Below are 20404 nucleotides of genomic sequence, written 5' to 3' on the forward strand. Positions count from 1 at the left end.
TCTACAAAAATATTAAGCAGCATAACTGTTTTTGACACTGATAATAATTAGAAATGTTTCTTAAGCAGCAAAGCAGCATATTAGAGTTATTTTTCTGAAGGAACCAGTGACAGTGAAGACTGCTAAAAAACTTATATTAATAATATTTTAACAAATCACAATATCCTTTACAATCACAAAAATAGTACTTGGTTGAAAATAAAATATTCATTTTTAATGAATGAATTATTCATTAATTAGTCATCAATAATAATAACTAGGCTAAATAAAATTGTTTAAATGTTATAAAACACAATAAAAAAATTACAAAGCTTTAATATATATTACACAAAAGTTCACAAAAAAAAAACATTTATGCTATTTATGTTTATAAATATAAATAAATTAAAATGAAATGAAAAGTAATGTAATACCAACTAACTAAAACGAGCAAATAAATAAGAAAATACACACAAGGAGAGTAACAACAACTAATGCGAACAAGAACTTCTGTATTTCTGAATAGCTGCCGGTACTCCAGACACAAATACTTCAACTGGGACAGACATGGGGGAGTCGCACGAGGATCAGTGGACACAATAGCTGAGTTAATGAGCGCAAACATAGCAGCGTCTGTGTTTTCAGATTCCTCCAGTCATGGCTCCCACACACATGGGCCAAAAGAACTGAGGACTTCATGAACTGAACAACCTTTTAACAGAAATAAGACGTCAGCATACTGAGAACTTGCAAGTAAATAACGGGGGTGTTTTCTCATTATCAGATGCTTTATAAAGGATCATGATTCGGCCCAACCAATAATACTGTGCAGCCAACTGTTTTTATGCACACTGGTAACTAAATAGCATTTTTGAGTCATTAAATCAACTGTTTATTGTTCAGAAAACCAAAAAAAAAAAAAAAGTGTGAATTGTTTTAGGCCTGCTTAATGGCCTACTGAATTTGCTCACTGAAAAAAGAAAATAAGCCATGCTCTTGATTTCCAGTTGTAAAACCGAACAGCCCATGTTTTGCTCCTGGTGTTACTCTAGGTCATAACTGTGGTGAACGCACACCCTGAAAATGATATCTTAAATCACGGTCAGGCGAGTGGACAGAGAGCCATGATTGGCCGAGGGACAATTATGTGGATACTCCTACTTTCTCCCCGAGATTCTGATCTGTTTCTGTCAACTGGAGGCATTTCAATTTCAATAGGTAGCGCACAAACCAGGCAGCTACAGGGCTTGGATTGAAATCTTACAGATATGTCTCTAAAGACCATTAAATCATCATTTTTACAGCCTGCCTGGGATTGTGCTTAAGGTACTTGGAGATGGAATCCAAGAATGGATTTGCTGCCTTTTTCCCCCCGAAAGCCCCAAGGATTTCCTTTAAATATGATAAAATACTTAAGTAGAGCTTAAAATGCAGATGCAGATCTTGTCCCTTGAAATCCATCACGATGCTAAACTAATCATTTTTTCATCATTTTTCATTTACTGACTGACTTAGAAAAGGAAGTAGCCTAACTAGTGAGTTTTATATCGAGCCCCAGTAAACGGCATTATGTTTCTCTAATTTCAATATAACTGGTCATCCACATAAACTTTTAATCTCAAAAAATTTATTTATTATTTGATTTCAAAGAATTAATATATGATTTGTTGAGCATTGCACCCCCGCAAAAGACCAAGGCCATATAGCCTTGAAAAACATTTGAGCTATTACGCCACCTGCTGGTCAGAAAATGTAATCAATATTTACTCTGAATTCATAGTCCACAGCATAAAGCTCAGCCCAATTAAACCACCAGAACACAACGTCAGAATCCACAAGACATTATTGCATTAAACCTACATAAATGAACTGTTTTAAAAGTAGAAATAAGTGGTAAAGCATTTGCATTTGTACTTTCCGTACTGAATTTCTGTACCTAAATCTGTATTTTCTAGTTTGCTTTAATTTGCAGAAACCATGGAGGTCCATTGTTGTCATGAAAACTAAAAGATTGAAATCAGAGTGTTTATGGACTGCTATAGGCCTACATGAATAAAACATTGACGTTTAAGCCACTGGAGGCAGTAAAACAGTTATATAACGACATGACTCTCTAGCTTTCTAACAGCAAACAGTACACAAATCTATCCGTGATTGCGGTGATTTATGTTGTAGAACAAAATTTAAGGCTCTCTTCAATGTAAATGTTAACTATAGACTTAATGTTACGCAAAAGAAAATGAAAACTGCTCATCTTAAAACTATGCTAATGCTAAAATGCTAATTCTCACAAAGGCCTACATGGGTTTTTAGGAATACAAGTATTTTGTTTGGTATAAAACTGGAATTAAAAGCAAATAAATTCAAATAAAAACGGTTGTTGTTATTTTTTTCATTGTAAAATATTTATTTGGTAAGATGGTTATTTAGTTTAGTTGACTGTGTTCTTGTTTATACGGCACCATCAACCTGCACAATTTTGAGGATCTACAAGATGCTTAACCACATCTTTGCAGTTCTGTATCATTACAAAATAAGACAATGAGTTCCCATTATAAATATCTCAAGATAGATGTAACATGTCTGTTTTTCCAATGAAGGAACATATACAATCAATGGAACAAGCAAACAATGAGCCCAGTTTGAATCTCTTTGATTAGGATGGATTCAGACTTTTGAACTAGAAATTACAAATCTCATTTACTCATTTCTTTACCCCATATGATACCACTCTAGACCTTTGTAACTTCATGTGTCTGTGGAAAACAAAGGTAGAAGTTAAGCAGAATCGAAATTTAGTCCTGTTTTAATACAAAGTAATGGGTGGATGGTGTCTGTGTATTTATTTTAAAAGGACTATATATATATATATATATATATATATATATATATATATATATATATATATATATATATATATATATATATATAGAAAAGAAGAAAGATTGTTATGATAATCTTTTTGTGCAACTAATTATATATTTTGGCGCTAGTCACATGACATTCAGTAGGCTACTTATGATGACACAAAACCAAAAACCCCGCAACTTTGTTTCATTCTACATCAAGGAAAAGTGTACTAGGTAAACGTATAGCTTTAGAGGAATATTGAACAGTATACCCATGCTTAGCGATAAAACACGAGTGGTTAGTTAATATGACATAGCCTGTTACGTAGTTTCTGAAAACCTAAGTCGAAATATTTTTTTTATATAGCCTAAACACACAAAACAGGGCGGTGACGTTGACGAGCGGACGTGATGACGCAGGTCTTCTAAGCTGAATTACGTGCGCGTTCTCAAGTGAGCTCGTCGGAACAAGTAGAGGACGAAGAGGCTTCACCGAGTGCTTTGCTTCAAACCGTCTTTGCCTCTGGAAACAGGCCCGATATTTACACTGTTACGTATTTAAAAACATCCAGCCATGAGAAGGAAGCTGTTTGGCGTAATTCTCGCCGTTTGTATCGGTTGGTTTCAAGCCGAGGCTCTGACAGGTAAGGCGTCTCGTTTTTCTGTTGATCATGTAACGCTCACGAGCTCGTTTTCACAAGGCCGTCTGTTGACAGAAACACGACCTAGACGACAGGTCGACGGTATTCACCGTCCAAAAAAGTAAAATACATTGGATATGAATGTTTGAAATGGCTCGAAATGTTTAAAGGCCGTTAAAATCGTCGGCAAACTGTCGCGCACGAGCCTAGTGGCAAACGACGCACGCGCATGGCGCTATAGCAACAGCGGAAAAGTTTTTACTCATTAAAGCTATTTAAGTCGTCTTAAATCCCAACACAAAGGAAATATGTATCCAAAAATTGGAGTGTATATAGTATTAATCTAAAAAAAAGAGATGTTAGCGACGTAAACCTATTATCGTGGTGTTAAAAGGCAAAGTGTAAACTGAACATAACGTTACCCCACCATGTGGATTTGCGGTTTTTTTTTTCTAGTATGAGAACCTTTAATCCCAACTCGGTGTTGTAACCCAAGTTACACATTTCCCAAAATTGGAGATCTTTTCTCAGAGGATCATGCTTATTAGTTGATCTTTAATTATTACATGATGGATTCAGCCTATCTTTCCTTGTTAAAATATTAATGGCTGTCCTCTTCCCTAGCAGGCCAGTTACTCCAGTGAATGAGGTCTTAAACACGGTAAGCAGCAGGCAGCCATGATAACCTGTGCGGACTAGTTTTCTAGAGGCCTGCTGTCAAGCCTAGTAAAACATCAGTTCGGAGTAACCTGTAATCATATAATGGAAACCGAGGGAGGCGAAACATGATTGTCCAGTCATGGAGGCGGCAGCAGTTTTCATCTTTTAGTCTATCCCTATTCAGTAAAAGGCTTAGCTTAAGCTCATTATAATGTTCCATCACTGGAAATGGCACAGGAATCCATGCAAACCCAATCAACTTGTAGGCGATCAACCATTGCTTACTTATGGTAATGAAAGTTAGCAGTTTAGTTGGAAATGTCAGTCATGTACTGCGGAATTTGTATTTAAATATATTAAATACCCTGTCCACCCTTTTAAATAAATCAGTTTCTGGCATACTGAATGAAAATGGCAGAGTAATGAAAGTGACTTTTGCTTCATCCTCATTATTTGTTTAGTCCCCCAGCAGCAGCTGATGAATGCATGGTCGGTAAATCCAAACCTAATCAGCTTCATGCTCTCAGTTAGAAATAGAGTGCTAAACACCCTAGGAGGTGCTTTTCTGCACGTAAGCATTGATACTTCCTTAAAAAGGAACAATCTGTGCAACAAGTGTACTCGTGCTGTTCTTGAGTTGCCACATAGTACACAATGCTACAGTAGAATTTCAGGCCGCGTAGCTGGATGGTGGAAATTGTAGCATCTCCAGATCAGAATTAAAACCGGTTTTCCCTTGAACTCAATCTTCAGCTCATTTGTGCTTTGCTCAGTAAATTGGGTTAGAGCAAATGGGCAGGTATTTATCATTTGCATTTGAATAGATATGAGGAGATTTAGCTTGTGATTGCTTTTTGCTTTGTGTGCTACTGGCAGCCATTTTGCGTTTAAAAAAAGTGTTTTTGTCAGCATGCACACTTCTTGGTTGGTGAGGATAGTCCTGTCCTTCAGCTTTTTAAATTGTTCTCACGAAGGCTGTAGGGATATGCAAAACTATTTCAAAACTCGTAACTGGGTTGGCCTGAACCATTAGTTGACTAGTCTAAAAATTGGTCTGAAATAAAAAAAATTTTAATGTTAAATATCTTATTGTGACTCATCGATGTATAGATGTTTTTTTTTTTTTTGCTTTTAAATCTAAATGTCTTAACTTCCAGTGGAAAAAAAATATATATATAAAAAAATAAACAGATTCTCTGTGACACGTCGGACATCATGAATCATTTAGTCTCCTTAAATCCCATCTGTCCACAACGACTACAAGCTTGCATTGATTTTTTTCTAAAGTGCAACACCCATACATAAATCCAATCAACAACTGATGATAGATCCAAAAATCCATCTTAATTTTTTTTTTTATATACTATTTTTTTAAATGTTCGACATAATGCGTCAGAAAATGTCGCTACTTTCATCGGGATGAAATGAACATTAAAAAAAGACAAACCAAAATAAAGCAAAATTTGATATTTTGAAATTTGTCACATTTTGACTAGTGATTGAGTTGAATCTGGGCACATGATGCCTAAATTGAAACCTACCGTATTTTTCGGACTATAAGTCGCACCTAAGTATAAGTCGCATCAGTCCAAAAATATGTCGTGATGAGAAAAAAAAAAAACATAAGTCGCACTGGACTATAAGTCGCATTTATTTAGAACCAAGAGAAAACATTACAGTCTCCAGCTGCGAGAGGGCGCTCTGTTTTCAGTGTAGGCTACAGGAGCACTGAGCAGCATAGAATGCCCTCTGGCAGCTGTAGACGGTATTGTTTTCTATTGGTTAATTTTTCTTGGTTCATGTCAAATTAATTTTGATAAGTCGCACCTGACTATAAGTCGCAGGACCAGCCAAACCAAGAAAAAAAGTGCGACTTAGTCTTGAAAATACGATATCTATTTTATGCAGTGTTTAAGCAAAGTGAATGTCTCATGTACATTTTAAGGGTAACAATCTTGAAAGCCTCGTGGTTAAACAGTTATGACTTTTTAATGTACATTAATGCATTTTATAGAGAATGGCTTATCGCATTCAATCATGAGATGAAGCCAAGAAAATGTAATTTTGAAACCGTCGACCTTAGGTCAATATTTCTTCGTCCAATTAATCCACATGTCAGCTTGTGAGAAGGTGAACTTATTGACTTGTTTGCTAGAAACATGTTAAGTCAAATCTAGAAGTGGCAGACTTTGTACCGAGTGGTACTTGTTGTACTCTACTGTTCTCCCTGTTTGGAGTTATTTATAATTTAGTCTTGAATTATTGGGTTAATACGTCCGCCTAATGCTAACATTTAAATCTAAATTCTTTTACTCTTTTATTTGTATACTATATATACAAATATATGCTTAAATTCCTTCTAGAGCTTGTTTATGTTTTCTTATTTGTGGTCCACTTAGTGAACGTTGGAGGTGACCTTTCTTGATGGTCAAATGAATGAAGCCTGTTCTGCTTTCAAAGGGCACATGTTATTTCAGGCCTGAGGCATGTGTGGAGTCTCATTGCTCTGACTGTAATGTGAATTGTGGACCATTTTTTACCCTTCCCTGGCTAACCCACTAAAACATTCCTCCCTCAGCAGCGGACAAAAAGGGAGCAGTACCTTACTATTGTATCGAAACCAAATAAACTGAAAGCATGTGCTACACCGCAAGAAGCAACAACAGGTCTGGGGCGGATCTCAAAGTGTTCTTGTCATTGATGTGAAGGGTTGTTGTTCCAGCTGCTACATACGTACTTACATGTCGTTTTGCTGAAATTCTCCATTGGGGATTAACATGGTACAACCTTGTTTTACTCCGGAAAACATGCTTCAAGTCTACACAAGTTGCCTCAAAACAGTTGTTTTTAGGTTCATTTACTCTGTACATGTCAACTTTTTTTTTTGTTCATAATCCTAATCTTATGGCAAATTTTAAAGGGGTAGTTTGCTCAACTGGAAAGCGCCCTCATGAGATTCCAAATCTGTATGACTGACTTCTGGTGAAAATCAAAAGAAGATATTCTGAAAAAGTTTTTTGAATCCATTGAAATGGGTAAAAATGTTTTGTTCCACAGTGGGAAAAAAAGAAACTCATACAGGTTTGGTACGACATGATGATGAATAAATGATGTCAGAATTTCCTGTTTTGAGTAAACCACTACTTTAAGCTTTATCAATCATCACCATCATGGTCATCCTGTTATTTCATGTGAATGTTCGATGTCATTTTTCATTGCATTTCTTGATATGCTAACCTTTGGTTTTAATGCATGCTTCAGTTTAGGGCAGGGCGATATAACATTTTTTATCAATGATATAATGTTTCATATTGTTCGGTATCGGTAATTGACAGTTTTCTTTTATAACCTTTTTCAAAAGAGTAATATATATATATATATTTTTTTTTTTTATTTATTTAACCACTGTATTTTTTTAATTTGCCTAATTCATTAAGAAAAACTTAAGTCAAACACAAAATAAAATTTAAATGTATCTCCTTATGTTTTATATCCAGATTAAATAAGTCTAAAGGAAACTTATGGCTCGTCTCCCAAGGGTGCAATGAGCAAAATAATGCAGCGTATTAAATCGTCAATGCAAATAACAGTCTATAAAAATGTGCAAAATATCTAAATTTATATACACCGTATTTTTTGGACTATAAGTCGCACTAGACTATAAGTCGCATTTATTTAGAACCAAGAATCAAGAGAAAACATTACCGTCGAGAGGGCGCTATATGCTGCTAAGTGTAGGCTACTGGTGCCTGTTACAATGTTATGATCAAGGCTCTGGACTCTGTCCTGGTAGTGACCGATAGCTCGTTTTATATTTAATTTAATTACACTAATGTTATAAGTTAATGCAGCAGCTCGCAGCTCATGGGCTAGACTAACAAAACATTAAAATGCAACAACGTCACCTACATCTTCACCGCATCTCATGTGCCACTGATGCACACGAGATTTGATTGTACCAGTTTTGCATTCAAATAATGCAAATGTTTCTTTTAAATTTGGCTAATATAATTTTTTTTTTATTCAATCTCAACATGGGCAGGGATTACAGCATGTGTTTTTCTGTGTGGTCTGTGTCACTTTATCGTATGCTATATCAAATATTTTTTCTATCGCTATCGATGGTGTACCGTCGATTAAATGTTGATACTGTTTTATCGCCCAGGCCTACTTCAACTCATTGTCTTTTAAAAGTGCTTGCTTCTAATGTTCTTCAGTTGGGTTTTGGTTATCATGAAGCATTGAAGTTTGTCATCATGATGCTCAAAATCCAGTTTTTCTTGTGTATGCCGCCTTTGTTTTCCATCTAATGTTTCTCTCTTTTTCTTTTCTCCTCTGCTGTTTCTTTTCTTCTTTGCCTGCCTGTCTGCTAACCATTATTCATATCATCTCTATGAACTGTCCACCCTAAACCCAAATTACTCATCAAATGTCCAGCGGGCTTCATAAAATCGCCCTTATCTCAGATGAAACTCATAGAAGACAGTGCTGAGCTGGATTGCGAGGTCATAGGGAACCCCATCCCCGAAGTTCAGTGGTGGTTCATTGAGGGTGAAGAGCCGATTGAAACGGTCACTCAGCTGTTTGACGGTGCAAAAGAGGATCGCGTACGCATCAATGCCACCTATATCAACCACGCCACCAGCACGCTCATCCTCACCAACCTAACTCTCAACGACACGGGTGTTTACGAGTGCCGTGCTTCCAACGACCCTGACCGCAATGACCTCAGGACCCCACCCAAAGTCAAGTGGATTCGCTCGCAAGCGAACGTTATAGTGTTTGAACGTGAGTTACGTTGTGGTATCGCAACGTCTCCACTAGCGTAGAGGAGGAAGTCCTGTAGATTCAGACTCTCCCTTGCCTTGCCCTCTGCCCTCCTTTTATTCCTTTGACCAGAGACCAGGTCACATGACTGCTTTAGTGCCATCTGTCCTTTCATAGTAATCTGATGCCTTCTGAGCTTATCACTGTCTAGAGCTTGAGATGAAAGTTTAACTTTTTTATTAATGAAATTGCATTGATCGGTTAACGTTACTGCCGGTCAGAAGGTATTAAACACACTAATTGGCCTTCATTTCTGAAAAAGGCCTCTGATTATGTCTCATTAACATGGTTTGCTTTCAGTAAATATCTAAAAAGCTCTTTAAATCTGTGGCTTAACCCTTCTGGTGGTATTTCTAGTATTTTCCACAATAGGTTTTCATAAGCTCATGGTCTCCAAACCAGTTGCTGATTGGTCGAATTTCCTTCCCTCTTCCCATTCGTTTTCATTACAAACTGCTTACTTAATGTTTCCTAGTAGGCCAAATGTACCTTCACTTCTCCCTTGATAGAGCACAATGTGCCTTACAGCTCACATTGTGGTGAACATCTGGACAGCAATGTTCCCTTCCATTCCATTATGTCCATTCCATTCCAAATGTATTTTTTAAGTGTATTTTTTTACTGTATCAAACCAAGAGGTTGTTAGAGTCCTTTTCAGCAGTGATCACTTTTTTTTTTTTTTTTTTTTTAAGAGTCATAATGTTATGAGAGTTAATGTTTGTGTAACTGTTATGCCTTGGCAGATCCAGTCATCACGACCAAACCAGAGGTGGTGAGCGACCAGAACCAGACCTCTGCAACACTCAGCTGCAACCTTACCAACACTTCTTTTATGGTCAAAGGCTACTATTGGACCCATAATGGCAAGACCATTGAAAAATCAGAGTCAACCCCTGGAAAATATTTCATTGAACACATGTATGTTCCTCGATCCTTATGTAAATGATTGTATCACTAAAGAAGAGTGAAATATAGCACTCTAATTTCAGCATAAGTTCCTCAGATTTAGTGTTTACAGGTCCATGACATTATAATGCAGCCTTTCAGTTTGTGTGATGGAGTTGTTAAAGCAGTAGTGTGATTTAAGAGCCTCCGGCACTCCACATTCACTGACCCTAATTCCCATTAGAACTGCTGGGTCGGAAAAATATCCATGGGGATGCCTGAGCAGCGTACCGGAAAAGCTGTTTACTTTTATATTTTAGATCTCCTTTACTTGTATTGTCCTCCCCTCCACCTTTATTGCTAGGGTGCTGTCGTTATATGGAGGGATCTCAATTGGCATATAAATTATTTTTTTGTCTCATTGCTTGTTTTTCTTTCTGTGGCAGAATTAAAAAGATTGATTACCACTCTGCTGGAATATATGCATGTGTCTTCCAAACAGAACCTGAGGTTAATGCTACTATTGAAGTTAAAGGTAAGAAAGTTTGACTGACAGATTACTGCATCTGTTACGCGTCATGAATTACATGCATTTTTCAGGCATATTGTACTCCTCACCCATAATTATACTCTTCCTGTTAGTTGTCCCATATGTAGGGGCCTACAAACACTCTGAAAATGCTAATGAGAAAGACAAAGCTGTCCTAACATGTGTGAGCCATGGATACCCCCTGCCTACTGACTGGAGTTGGTATAAGCTCGGTGAAAATGAAAACGAAAAGGTAAATGAAGCTTGTTGTAATGACATAAGATTGGTACCTGACTAGGGCTGGGTATCGTTTAAAATCTTTCGATCCGGTGCCAATTTTTCTTTCGATACCTGTTCCTAACTATACTTTTTTCGATACCAAATTCTGGTAACACTTCACGCTCAGGATAACATTGTTAACCCTCTGGAGTCGATTAACGCATATACGCGTTATGAGTCATTTTCTCCTGATAACCCCGAAAAGAACTTAAATTACACTTTCAGTTTTAATCGTACAGATAAGAACAATGCATCAATCAAATCTGTAAAGGGTCTACTTTTTTTGGATACAGACATAACAAAACTTTGTGCACTTTAAATAAAGATAACAAACAAGGTGTGCTGTCTGCAGCCTTTTTCTGCGCTGATCTTCATTTACAAACACGTCATTAAAATTAACTGTAACTCAGTGAATACTCAACGAAGAGACATGAGAGAGATATCTATAGAAAGCTTGACATGTCTACTTTTAAACCAAATAAGTGCTGCCGAAAACAGATATTCTGTTAAACGCACAGTATGGAATTTTTGGCCACCAGGGGTCATCAATCAAAATAATAACATAAGACGTGCGTTGATGACGTCGGGAAAGAGCTTAGGCTCATGGGAGTTGTTGTTCATTGGAACACGCGCTCTGTCGCTCCCCACATTCCTCACTCATTTTAACTGAGGCCGGCGACACACTGGATGCGTGGCGCAAGCGTATCAGCTGCATGGCGTGTCAGTTTTTAATTCGGCTCCCATGTTAATAGGTTAGAGGTTGCAGACTGCCTGTGTGAGCCGCGCGAAAACGCGTGCTTGCTAGAAATAGAACCGACGCCTATTTTTCACGCGACACGCACGCGTGTTGGAACCGTTTCCAGGCAAAATATAATAGGAAAATATGTTTATATGTAATTTTGTACACAAATACATATTAATTCATGACATTTTGATGTTTGACATAAATTCAGATATAAATGTAATTTAAAAAATAAATAAATAATTATCGATTTTCAAATATTGCACCTGTCAAACATCGTCTATTTTGCCATCAATACTGTTGACGGTGTCCTTTATCAGTAGGCTTTATATTTATGTTCAACATGAAGTATAGATATTGTTGTCATGAAGACAAGAGCCTGCTCTGTCAGCGGTCTCCCTTCACCTACAGCAGCAGCAGCCTAGTATTTTGACAATCACGTCTTTTCGAACGGAGAGATATATGAATTATCAGACCCCTATCAAATCAATATTCCATCTAGCTAGTAGTAATATATGTATAAAACACAATATATGTTAAAAAAAGCTACTTTATCCAGCTAGATATAAAACACATGTAGATTTACATTATACTCTACATGAGAGCTAGTCCGTCTGCGTTCTACACAAGACATCATCGTTTCACAAGATATACGGATAGATACAGTTAGCTGAATGTATGCATACCTGTTTATTAGAATGCAAGCATCTCTCTGTAGTTTCAGCTTGTCACGAAGCTCTCTCTATCTTGGAAATGCAACTCCAATATTTACCCGTGTCTTGTTTGTTCTCTTGTCCCAAAACCTTCTCAGGTCATTTATTTCACCCATACGTTTGCGCTTCACAGAATGTGCAGGCAAAGCATAATCATGATCCATAACTAAGTTATTGATTGAAGTATAAATACGAATATAAACAATATAAATATAAAATATAATAGTCTCGATCAAGACTAGCTACTACTTTTTCTTCTTCGTCTCGTCTTTGCTTCTGTTCACCTTTGTATTTGGCAGTTCCGCAGGAAGTTAGATAAACTAGAGGGGTCAAAGTTTATATGACGCCATAGACGGGCGACAAAACGGAAATAAAGAAACGTGCCGTGTCTTCTAATAAAACTATAATTTTCTCTGGATTTGAAAGTTCGTGGAAACTTTCGGGATAATGTAAGTACACAACTAAAAAATATATATAACATAGATATAGTGATATCTGCTATTTTTAAAGCAGAAAAATTACATATTGCGCCTTTAAAGTAATCCATATGAAAACAACGCAATGTCCGTTTTCCACGTCTCCCTTCATTATATCTAATGTGACCACGCCCCCGCGCTGAATGCGCTATTCAGATTCAAACTGAAGCGCGCGGCTTGAATACGCCCACACAGAAGAAAAAGCAGCGAGACTGTTTACTGTTCTATTTTTTTTACTGTTTACTCACTATTTTACTGTTTGCTTCGCGATGAGAGGAATAAGACAAATCACCCCAAAAAGATGTGATGTGGTTGAGGATTTGAGAAATTGATTTCCTCAGAAAAAAAAGAATGAAGTACTTTATTCAGCAGAGATCATAAAAAGGAGTAAGTCTCTTTTTATTTATTTATATACTTGTACTAGTTTTCACACAACGTGTAAACATTTTACTAGTACTTGACTTTTTCCAAACTATAATTCCTGACTAAATGTATAATCAAGAGAAACATTATGAAGTTTCAATAACAATATACAATACTATACCATTCAAAAGCTTGATGTAAATAATATAAATGTAACAAATAAATGTAACTGTAACAAAAAAATGGTGCTTTAATTTATCCACCCTAAAAAACCTGAAAAAATATTCTCAGCTCTTTTCAACATTAATAATAATGATAATAATAACAATTTTTTTTTTTTGTTTGTCGAAAATCAGATTGTTAAAAGGATTTCTGAAGGATTGTGTAACAGGAGTAATGATGCAAAAAATTAGTTTGAAAGTCAGCTTTGATTGTTCCTAATAAACTGTTTAACTGCTCCCCCAAGTGGATATTAAATTATGTTGTGGGATAATTAAATATATTCTAAATAAACTACAAACATAAAATTATATACATTTGTTTTGGCTTCACATTCTTTCTTGTAACTCCTTCCTCTCAGTGGCACAGATGACTGAAAGGCTCATTATGCAGCTCATTATGCAGGCCTTTGTCTTCTCGGGTGTAAATCACAATGATATTCATGATGGTTGATGCCTACTCACATATGACTTTTACCAACAAAAAGTGTCTTAGAAAATTTAAATCAATATATTGTTTTCTGTAAGTGAGTAAACAAGATGATTTTCACATAATTTAGAAAAATTCTAGGCTACAAGCTCCAGTCCTCAAAAATCCCGGGAACCATTGTTCTTTGTTTTTTTTGCCTTATTCAAGTGTTTTAACATTTTTAGTTTTTCACTAACCAGGCATAACATATTTTTTTTCTCAAAAACACAATCATGTACGTACAATAATTTCACATATTATTACAGCCCAGTTTGTGCTGATTACAGTGAGATTAGACTTTACCCATTTAGAAATTTATAAGAAACTGAAAAAAGCACAAATGTCAGGGCATGACAAAACTTCTCCAGACCTCAAAAATATCCTTAGACTCCAGAGGGTTAATAAAACTGGTTGTGCTTTTTGGATAGGAGTGCGCCATTCAGGGGCAGACTGGGACCAAAAAGATGAACTTGAAGTCTTTATTCATTCGAGATGTTCAATAATAGATGATCTTTGGCTCGGTAATACAAGTTCATGATCCGGTTAGTGAACCGATGATTCTTTTGAGTCAATCTTTTAAAATAATCATTTATTTTGTTTAACGAATCCAGTGTTTCACAAACTGGATAGATCTGAGGTGCAGGGCTTGCAAAATCGTTAGCCCCACGTCCCAGGGCTATTGTGTTTTCCAGTCCGATGGGCTATAGTGAATAGTGATGTAAAATTCCTAACTTGATTCGCGTTGTTCACTCGCTTGAAGGGGTGAAACGGATAGTAGCTGATCGTTAGCACTTGTTTCTAAATCTTGCTGATTCAAGCATTTTAAACAATTTGCGTTGCATTCAAAGCACGAGCTGTGAGCAGCATTTCAGACAATGCGCGTACAGAGAATGAATTAATGTTTCGCGTATCGTAACTTCTGAATGAACACATACACAACAATTATATCAAAATAATTGTCTCTGCAAGTATTCTCGTAAACACAGTCGGCTATGTTCTAAGTGAACGTATACAGTGGCCTGCTGCTGCTCCGAGAGATCGCTGTACCGGATCTCTCTCGCTCTCTCTGTTTTTCAGACGACGTGAAAGGGGGTGTGTTTCAAGATAAGCAATGGAGTAGACCAAACTAAACAGGGAGGGAGGGAAAAACACTCATCCAAATAAATGCTTCAATAAATTGGTGGTATTGCTGGCTTCGGTTGCAATACTCTTATCGCATATGTTGCACTTTGCTGACTCGACATCCACTTTTATAAAGTGTAGCCACACTTTAGACCTCTTTGGCATTGTAAAACGGAAACGTTTTGAGAATAGACAACTACACTTGTTGTGTGACTGCGAGTATCTTCAGAAATCCTCCCCGTCACATGGTGGTGGACAGCCAATCACGGCGAATTTAGGTCCTTACATGCACGTATGCTACAAGCTCACACAAGACACAGCCGCTTGGCAAAAAAAAAAAAAAAATGGCTGCATGGCTTTTGGCACCGAAAGATAAATAATTTTTCGATACTCATAGTATCGAAGTTTTTCGTACGATACCATAAAGGCATCGAAGTTCGGTACCCAGCCCTATACCTGACCATGCCATTTGAAGGTTGGATAGGGTTGCAAAGGTGTGTTAAATGACACTTGGCATTATGAACATTTATTAACCTAGCTGTAATGCCTATCCGTTTATTGCATGACAAGACTTGATCTGTTTTGTTTTGTTAACCTGTCAATGATTTAAGGGAAATATATTTTGTCTATATGCCTATATATAGGCCGTACTACTGGAATGTGTGATTGGTTGACAGGAAATTTAAAATATTAAATGGAAGAAAATAACGTTATTAACCGGGTAATGGCCATTTAAAATTTTCCATTATTTTCAGAACTCTAACATTTGATTTTGGTTCTGTTCCTGTCCGAATTTAGTTTTTCCAGTTTTTTTGTTCCTTGAACCAGTTCAAAGCCCTGCTGTGAATAAAATAATTAGTAATTTAACTGTTACAGTGGTAGTGATTAAATTAATATAATTATTGGTGTTAAACCTATTGAGTACTAATTACATAAAATATCTGATATTATATTATAATGTTTTATATTATGTATCTTGTTATTTATACAGTGCATTAATTAATTTGTCTAAATTACTTAATTATGTTTGGATGATTGTTAATAACTTTTGTTGTGCACTAGCAGTTATTAGAAATAGCCTCATGCTGATACACAGGGCAACTTTTAGAGAAATTTTGCTGGGCAACTTTTTTTGGAGCAATGTTGCTTGAGCACTTTCCCAATGAGAATGGACAAATTTCTATCTTTAGATTTTTCATTGGCCCTGTGTCTCACCTGATAGCCTGTTGCCAAAAGTTGCCCGGCAACATTGCTCAAAAAGTTGCCCTGTGTATCATCAGCCTTAGTAACTTACTAACAATTTTGCATCGTCAACACAGACACCCATTGTCAATGGCACTGTTGACAAGTATGAGATCAAGAACACCCCCAACAAGACCTCGCTGTACGTGAAAGACCTGGACATCAACGAGGACATGGGCATGTACCAGTGCCAGGGCACCAATGAAATGGGATCAGCCAGTGATAAGATTCAGCTGCGTGTGCGTAGCCAGCTGGCCGCCCTTTGGCCATTCCTCGGCATTGTCGCTGAGGTCATTATTCTCATCACCATCATCTTCATCTATGAGAAGAGGAGAAAGCCAGACGAGATCAGTGACGGTATGTGACGCCAGTTGTTTCCATCGTAATAATGTTCCACTTCCATATTCGTGAATGTACAAATGAATGATCATTGGATGTAACGTAAAATTTTTGTTTATGAATTTGTAATGGTGAAACATCCTATCAGTTTGATTTTATGTTTTTTTGATTTGGCTGAAGTGTGTGGCTGTTCCTTAGTGGACTCTATTTTTATTATTTACGTTGTTTATTTCTCTGTTCGCTGCTGCTTTTACGTTGTGGTAAGTGCTCAAAACTGCATGTCAGACTGAAGTGGTTTTGCTTAAACGGGTGGTTTTGGGAGTTTGAATGCTCTCCCTGATAGGCTGAGAAGTCCAACTCTTTCACTGGCATTTAGTCTTAAAAAAAAAAAGATAAAATGTACTAGATTTGTCAGACTTGGGCTCAAGAAAAGCAACTTTTTTTGGTTTTCCCGTAGCCAGTGAAAGTGTTTAGTCTGACATATTGCACTTCAGAATGGGTTTTAAATGTCAAGGTATTATACATAATAACTAATATGACATTTCAGACGGATCATGTTATACTGCCTTGCATGCTCTCTGCATCATCTTCTCATTGCATGATGTTCTTCAGCCCTAGATTATAGCAGTGGCTTCCTCTACATCTCTGAGAGGCAGCACCCTTATGGCACAAAAGGTGGCAAAATATATAATCCCAACATTTTTTTTTATCTTTGTGGGTGGTTTGGACATGCTCTCTGCATGAAAACTTCAGCAAAAGTCTTTCAAACTCAGATTCAGCTTCTTATTTTTTGAAGTATATGTTTGTTGGGTGTCAACTCACATCTTATTATAAAGTTTCTTCTTTCTGATTGTGTCTGTCTGAAGCACAACCTTGCCAGTAACCGGACAATTTAATCTGTTACATACACACTTGCGTAAAATAAATAAGATATATCTTATAATAAAGCCTCCACACAACTGCGTGTATTATAAAAATTTGACATTATACTACTAAAGGGTGCTCCAATCAGGATTTTTGAGGCCTATCACAGAAAGCAGTATCTGCGGATACAATCACAGACACTGATCTTTTTAAAGCCATCTTTTTCTTTTTTTAATTTGAAATAATATTCTCTATTTTCAAATTTAACTTCGTCTTAATTATTGCGATTTTATTATCGCTAATATTCAATTTATCGCCCAGCCCTAGTGATCGATAGCCAATCAATCAGAGCACCCCTAATACTACGATATCTATTCCTATTATTAAATATACAACAATTATGAAGAATGTTATACATTTTATAATTTAAACTCAAAATGTTTTTTAGTACATGTAGTTCTGTTGTGGTTTGAATAAATATTTTATTATATATCTGTATATATTAATAAAAATGCTTTTAATTTGGTCTTTTACACAGACGTTTTATAGTGACTTAAGTTCCACAAAATAAGTTAAGTTCCCAACAAATCAGATAATACTCAAATTATTATTATTTTGAAAATGAAAAAAAGTCAATTGCCCCCTCCGGTTCATAAAGGTTGTGATTGGGTGTTACTTTCATTTCCATACAGCCATTGTCATATCCAAAGACTTTCCCACTTATGTGCCCGAGGCAGGAGATTTTTCAGTAGGAAGGTGTCAGGGTGATAGGCTGACTCCAGAAGTCCAGTGCAGGAGTTTACAAATGTGTGATAATGCTGTTTGAGAGCCTTCACCATGATTGATGCAGAAAAGGAGCAATGTTTTTCTCTCTACTACATCTGTAGGTGAGGTTGTGCTACAAACAAATGATTTTTTGATTGGAACTGTTTGTTCATGGGTTGAAAACCACTAAACATATTCTTTCAATCCAACATCAGACCGCATGGTTGATGTAAATGCATTATTCTGCATGAATCATTATTAGTAGTGCTGTGAAAACATTGATAGCGGTGTTTAGTTGACGTGTACAGATTTAGCAGTAGAAGTAACTGAATTAAGAGCATCAAGGTTTTCCAGTCCCCAAATCGCATTACTCATTAGGTGCTCTGCTTTGAAACTTCCAGTTCTGACTGTCTTGAGGCTGTCACACTATATTTTAGACCAGCTACTGTGACCGTTCAAATAGACTGTAGTGTTGTACTTTTGTCATGAGTTAACTACTTTTTCTTTTCTTTTCATGTGTTCCTGCTTCCTGTAGATGATGACTCAGGATCTGCACCACTGTAAGTGTTTTGTTGTTTGTGCTGAGATATTGTGGAGGTGCAGAAGTGATTTGTGCAGTTTTTCCTCAAAGGAACTTCAAGGCCTTGTTGAAGTCTAGACAGTAGCTGTAGATGTGCTTCTAGCTCAGGAGATTAATATGCACATCGAATGAACTGATGTGCCACCGTGTTTTTCAGGAAGAGCAATGCCGCTACAAACCACAAAGACAAAAATGTCCGGCAAAGGAACTCCAACTGAGAAGGACGAAAAGGTGAAATATTATTCTTTTAATATTATTTTCCAATTGAACATTGTTTTAATGTTTAATATATGAAACCCGTTATGGAACATTAATGTTCCATATTTTATACACTTATACACTATACATATATGTATGTGTGTGTGTGTGTGTGTGTGTGTATATATATATATATATATATATATATGTGTATGTATGTTCTCATAATTAATATTGCAACTGCAATCTTTTATATTGTAGAATTGTATAATAAACTATATATATATATATATATATATATTTTTTTTTTTTACATTTTATGCATGTGATTATAAACAGTATTGAAATATTTGGTCATTTAAATGTTTTTAAAAATAAATAAAACAAGACTACAGCTTATAATTCTATACAATTTATAATTTAAAGTTCTGTAATGGAATATAAAAGTGCATTAAATAGATTTGAAGGAATTATAAGTGTTATTAGATATTAATCACTATTACAACTGTTTATTTTTAACATGTATCTTTTATACTGTGGACTTGTATAATATTAGCTGTACAAAAAGTTGATTTATGTGATAAATTATTTTATGCAGTTAATACAATTTATAATTTAACTTTTTTTTTATTATTATTGTAGTTTATTACTTAAAATAGTAACCCTCCCCTCAAGTGTAATATAAACTATATATATTTTTAACCACATCAAAGCTGAGTTTTTATTTCTTTCAGGTGTTCTTATGACTACTGTCGAAGAGATGGAGAATTAAGTTGCTGAGTACATTATAACGTTGTAGTGCATCCTGCGCGTTCTTAACCTTCTGCTTGAGTGTAAACGTCTTGAGATGATAATTGGTCTCCTTTTACTTTTATTCCTATTCATTTTGTGCTGCCAGCTGATGTTTTTAAAATAGTTTTTTTTTTGGGGGGGGGGGGGGGGGGGGTAACTGCATGATTGTAGTCTTGCTGTAGAAGTGTGTGTTTAGTGAATCTCTTAATGTGGGAAGGAATTTTTTTCTTTCACTGTTTCCAAAACATCTACCGAGTGTAATTGAATCACTGTTCAGCCGCATGAAACTTTAACCATGTTTAATGTATAGAAATAGAGAGCTGAATCAGGTTTCTATGACTGCAGTCGTACTCCTTTCTGTAAACCTTAATGTTTAGCCACTTTATTGTACTTTCTAGTTTTAATTATTGAAATAATTTAAATGAACAACTTATGTGCAGTACTCATGTCGTCGCTGCAACATTAGTGTGCTATTATTCCGTGTGAATAATCAGATGCTACTTTATTTTGTCAGGCTAACAATTTTCTGTTTAATAATGTCAAACAAGCTTCTTTTAAAGTTGATAATGCAGTTTCTGATGTTGACTTGTAGGGTTCCTCCTGCCTAACGTTTAAGGACCAAGTGCTAGTACAGTGTGTCATTTGCGGTACGCATAATCCATTGTAATTGTTTCCAAAATTCTAACATGGAGGACAATGATATAGTTATAAATATTTAGGTAAAGTTTGTGCAGGTGGGGTTTTCGTGAAGGCTTTCGCTTAAGTGATACTCTGCTATAGACCATCATACTTGCATTGTGATACATTAAGTATAGTGTTTGGATGTGTGCCATTTCCAAGTTAAGAGATGTGTAAAATGTAAGACATTGTTA

The 20404-nt window shown here is 36.1% G+C and overlaps 1 protein-coding gene across 3 annotated transcripts; it reads left to right on the forward strand.

Annotated features, from left to right (window-relative positions):
- Positions 1 to 3247: 3247 nt before the first annotated feature.
- Positions 3248 to 19869, forward strand: bsg (basigin). 3 transcript variants are annotated; one of them, XM_059569481.1, is made up of 9 exons: positions 3249 to 3472; positions 8567 to 8917; positions 9700 to 9874; positions 10288 to 10376; positions 10484 to 10623; positions 16072 to 16351; positions 18498 to 18522; positions 18700 to 18773; positions 19475 to 19869. In XM_059569481.1, the coding sequence occupies exons 1-8, from the start codon at positions 3403 to 3405 to the stop codon at positions 18758 to 18760; spliced, it is 1191 nt and encodes a 396-aa protein (XP_059425464.1). In that variant the 5' UTR covers positions 3249 to 3402; the 3' UTR covers positions 18761 to 18773; positions 19475 to 19869. The 3 variants fall into 3 exon arrangements, 2 of the variants coding, with proteins under 2 accessions (XP_059425464.1, XP_059425465.1); XR_009437909.1 differs by lacking the exon at positions 18498 to 18522 and having other exon boundaries at positions 3248 to 3472; positions 16072 to 16364; XM_059569482.1 differs by lacking the exon at positions 8567 to 8917 and having other exon boundaries at positions 3254 to 3472.
- The last annotated feature ends 535 nt before the right edge of the window (positions 19870 to 20404 follow it).

Source organism: Carassius carassius, chromosome 16, assembly GCF_963082965.1.
Source record: "Carassius carassius chromosome 16, fCarCar2.1, whole genome shotgun sequence".
NCBI classification, from domain to species: Eukaryota; Metazoa; Chordata; class Actinopteri; order Cypriniformes; family Cyprinidae; genus Carassius; species Carassius carassius.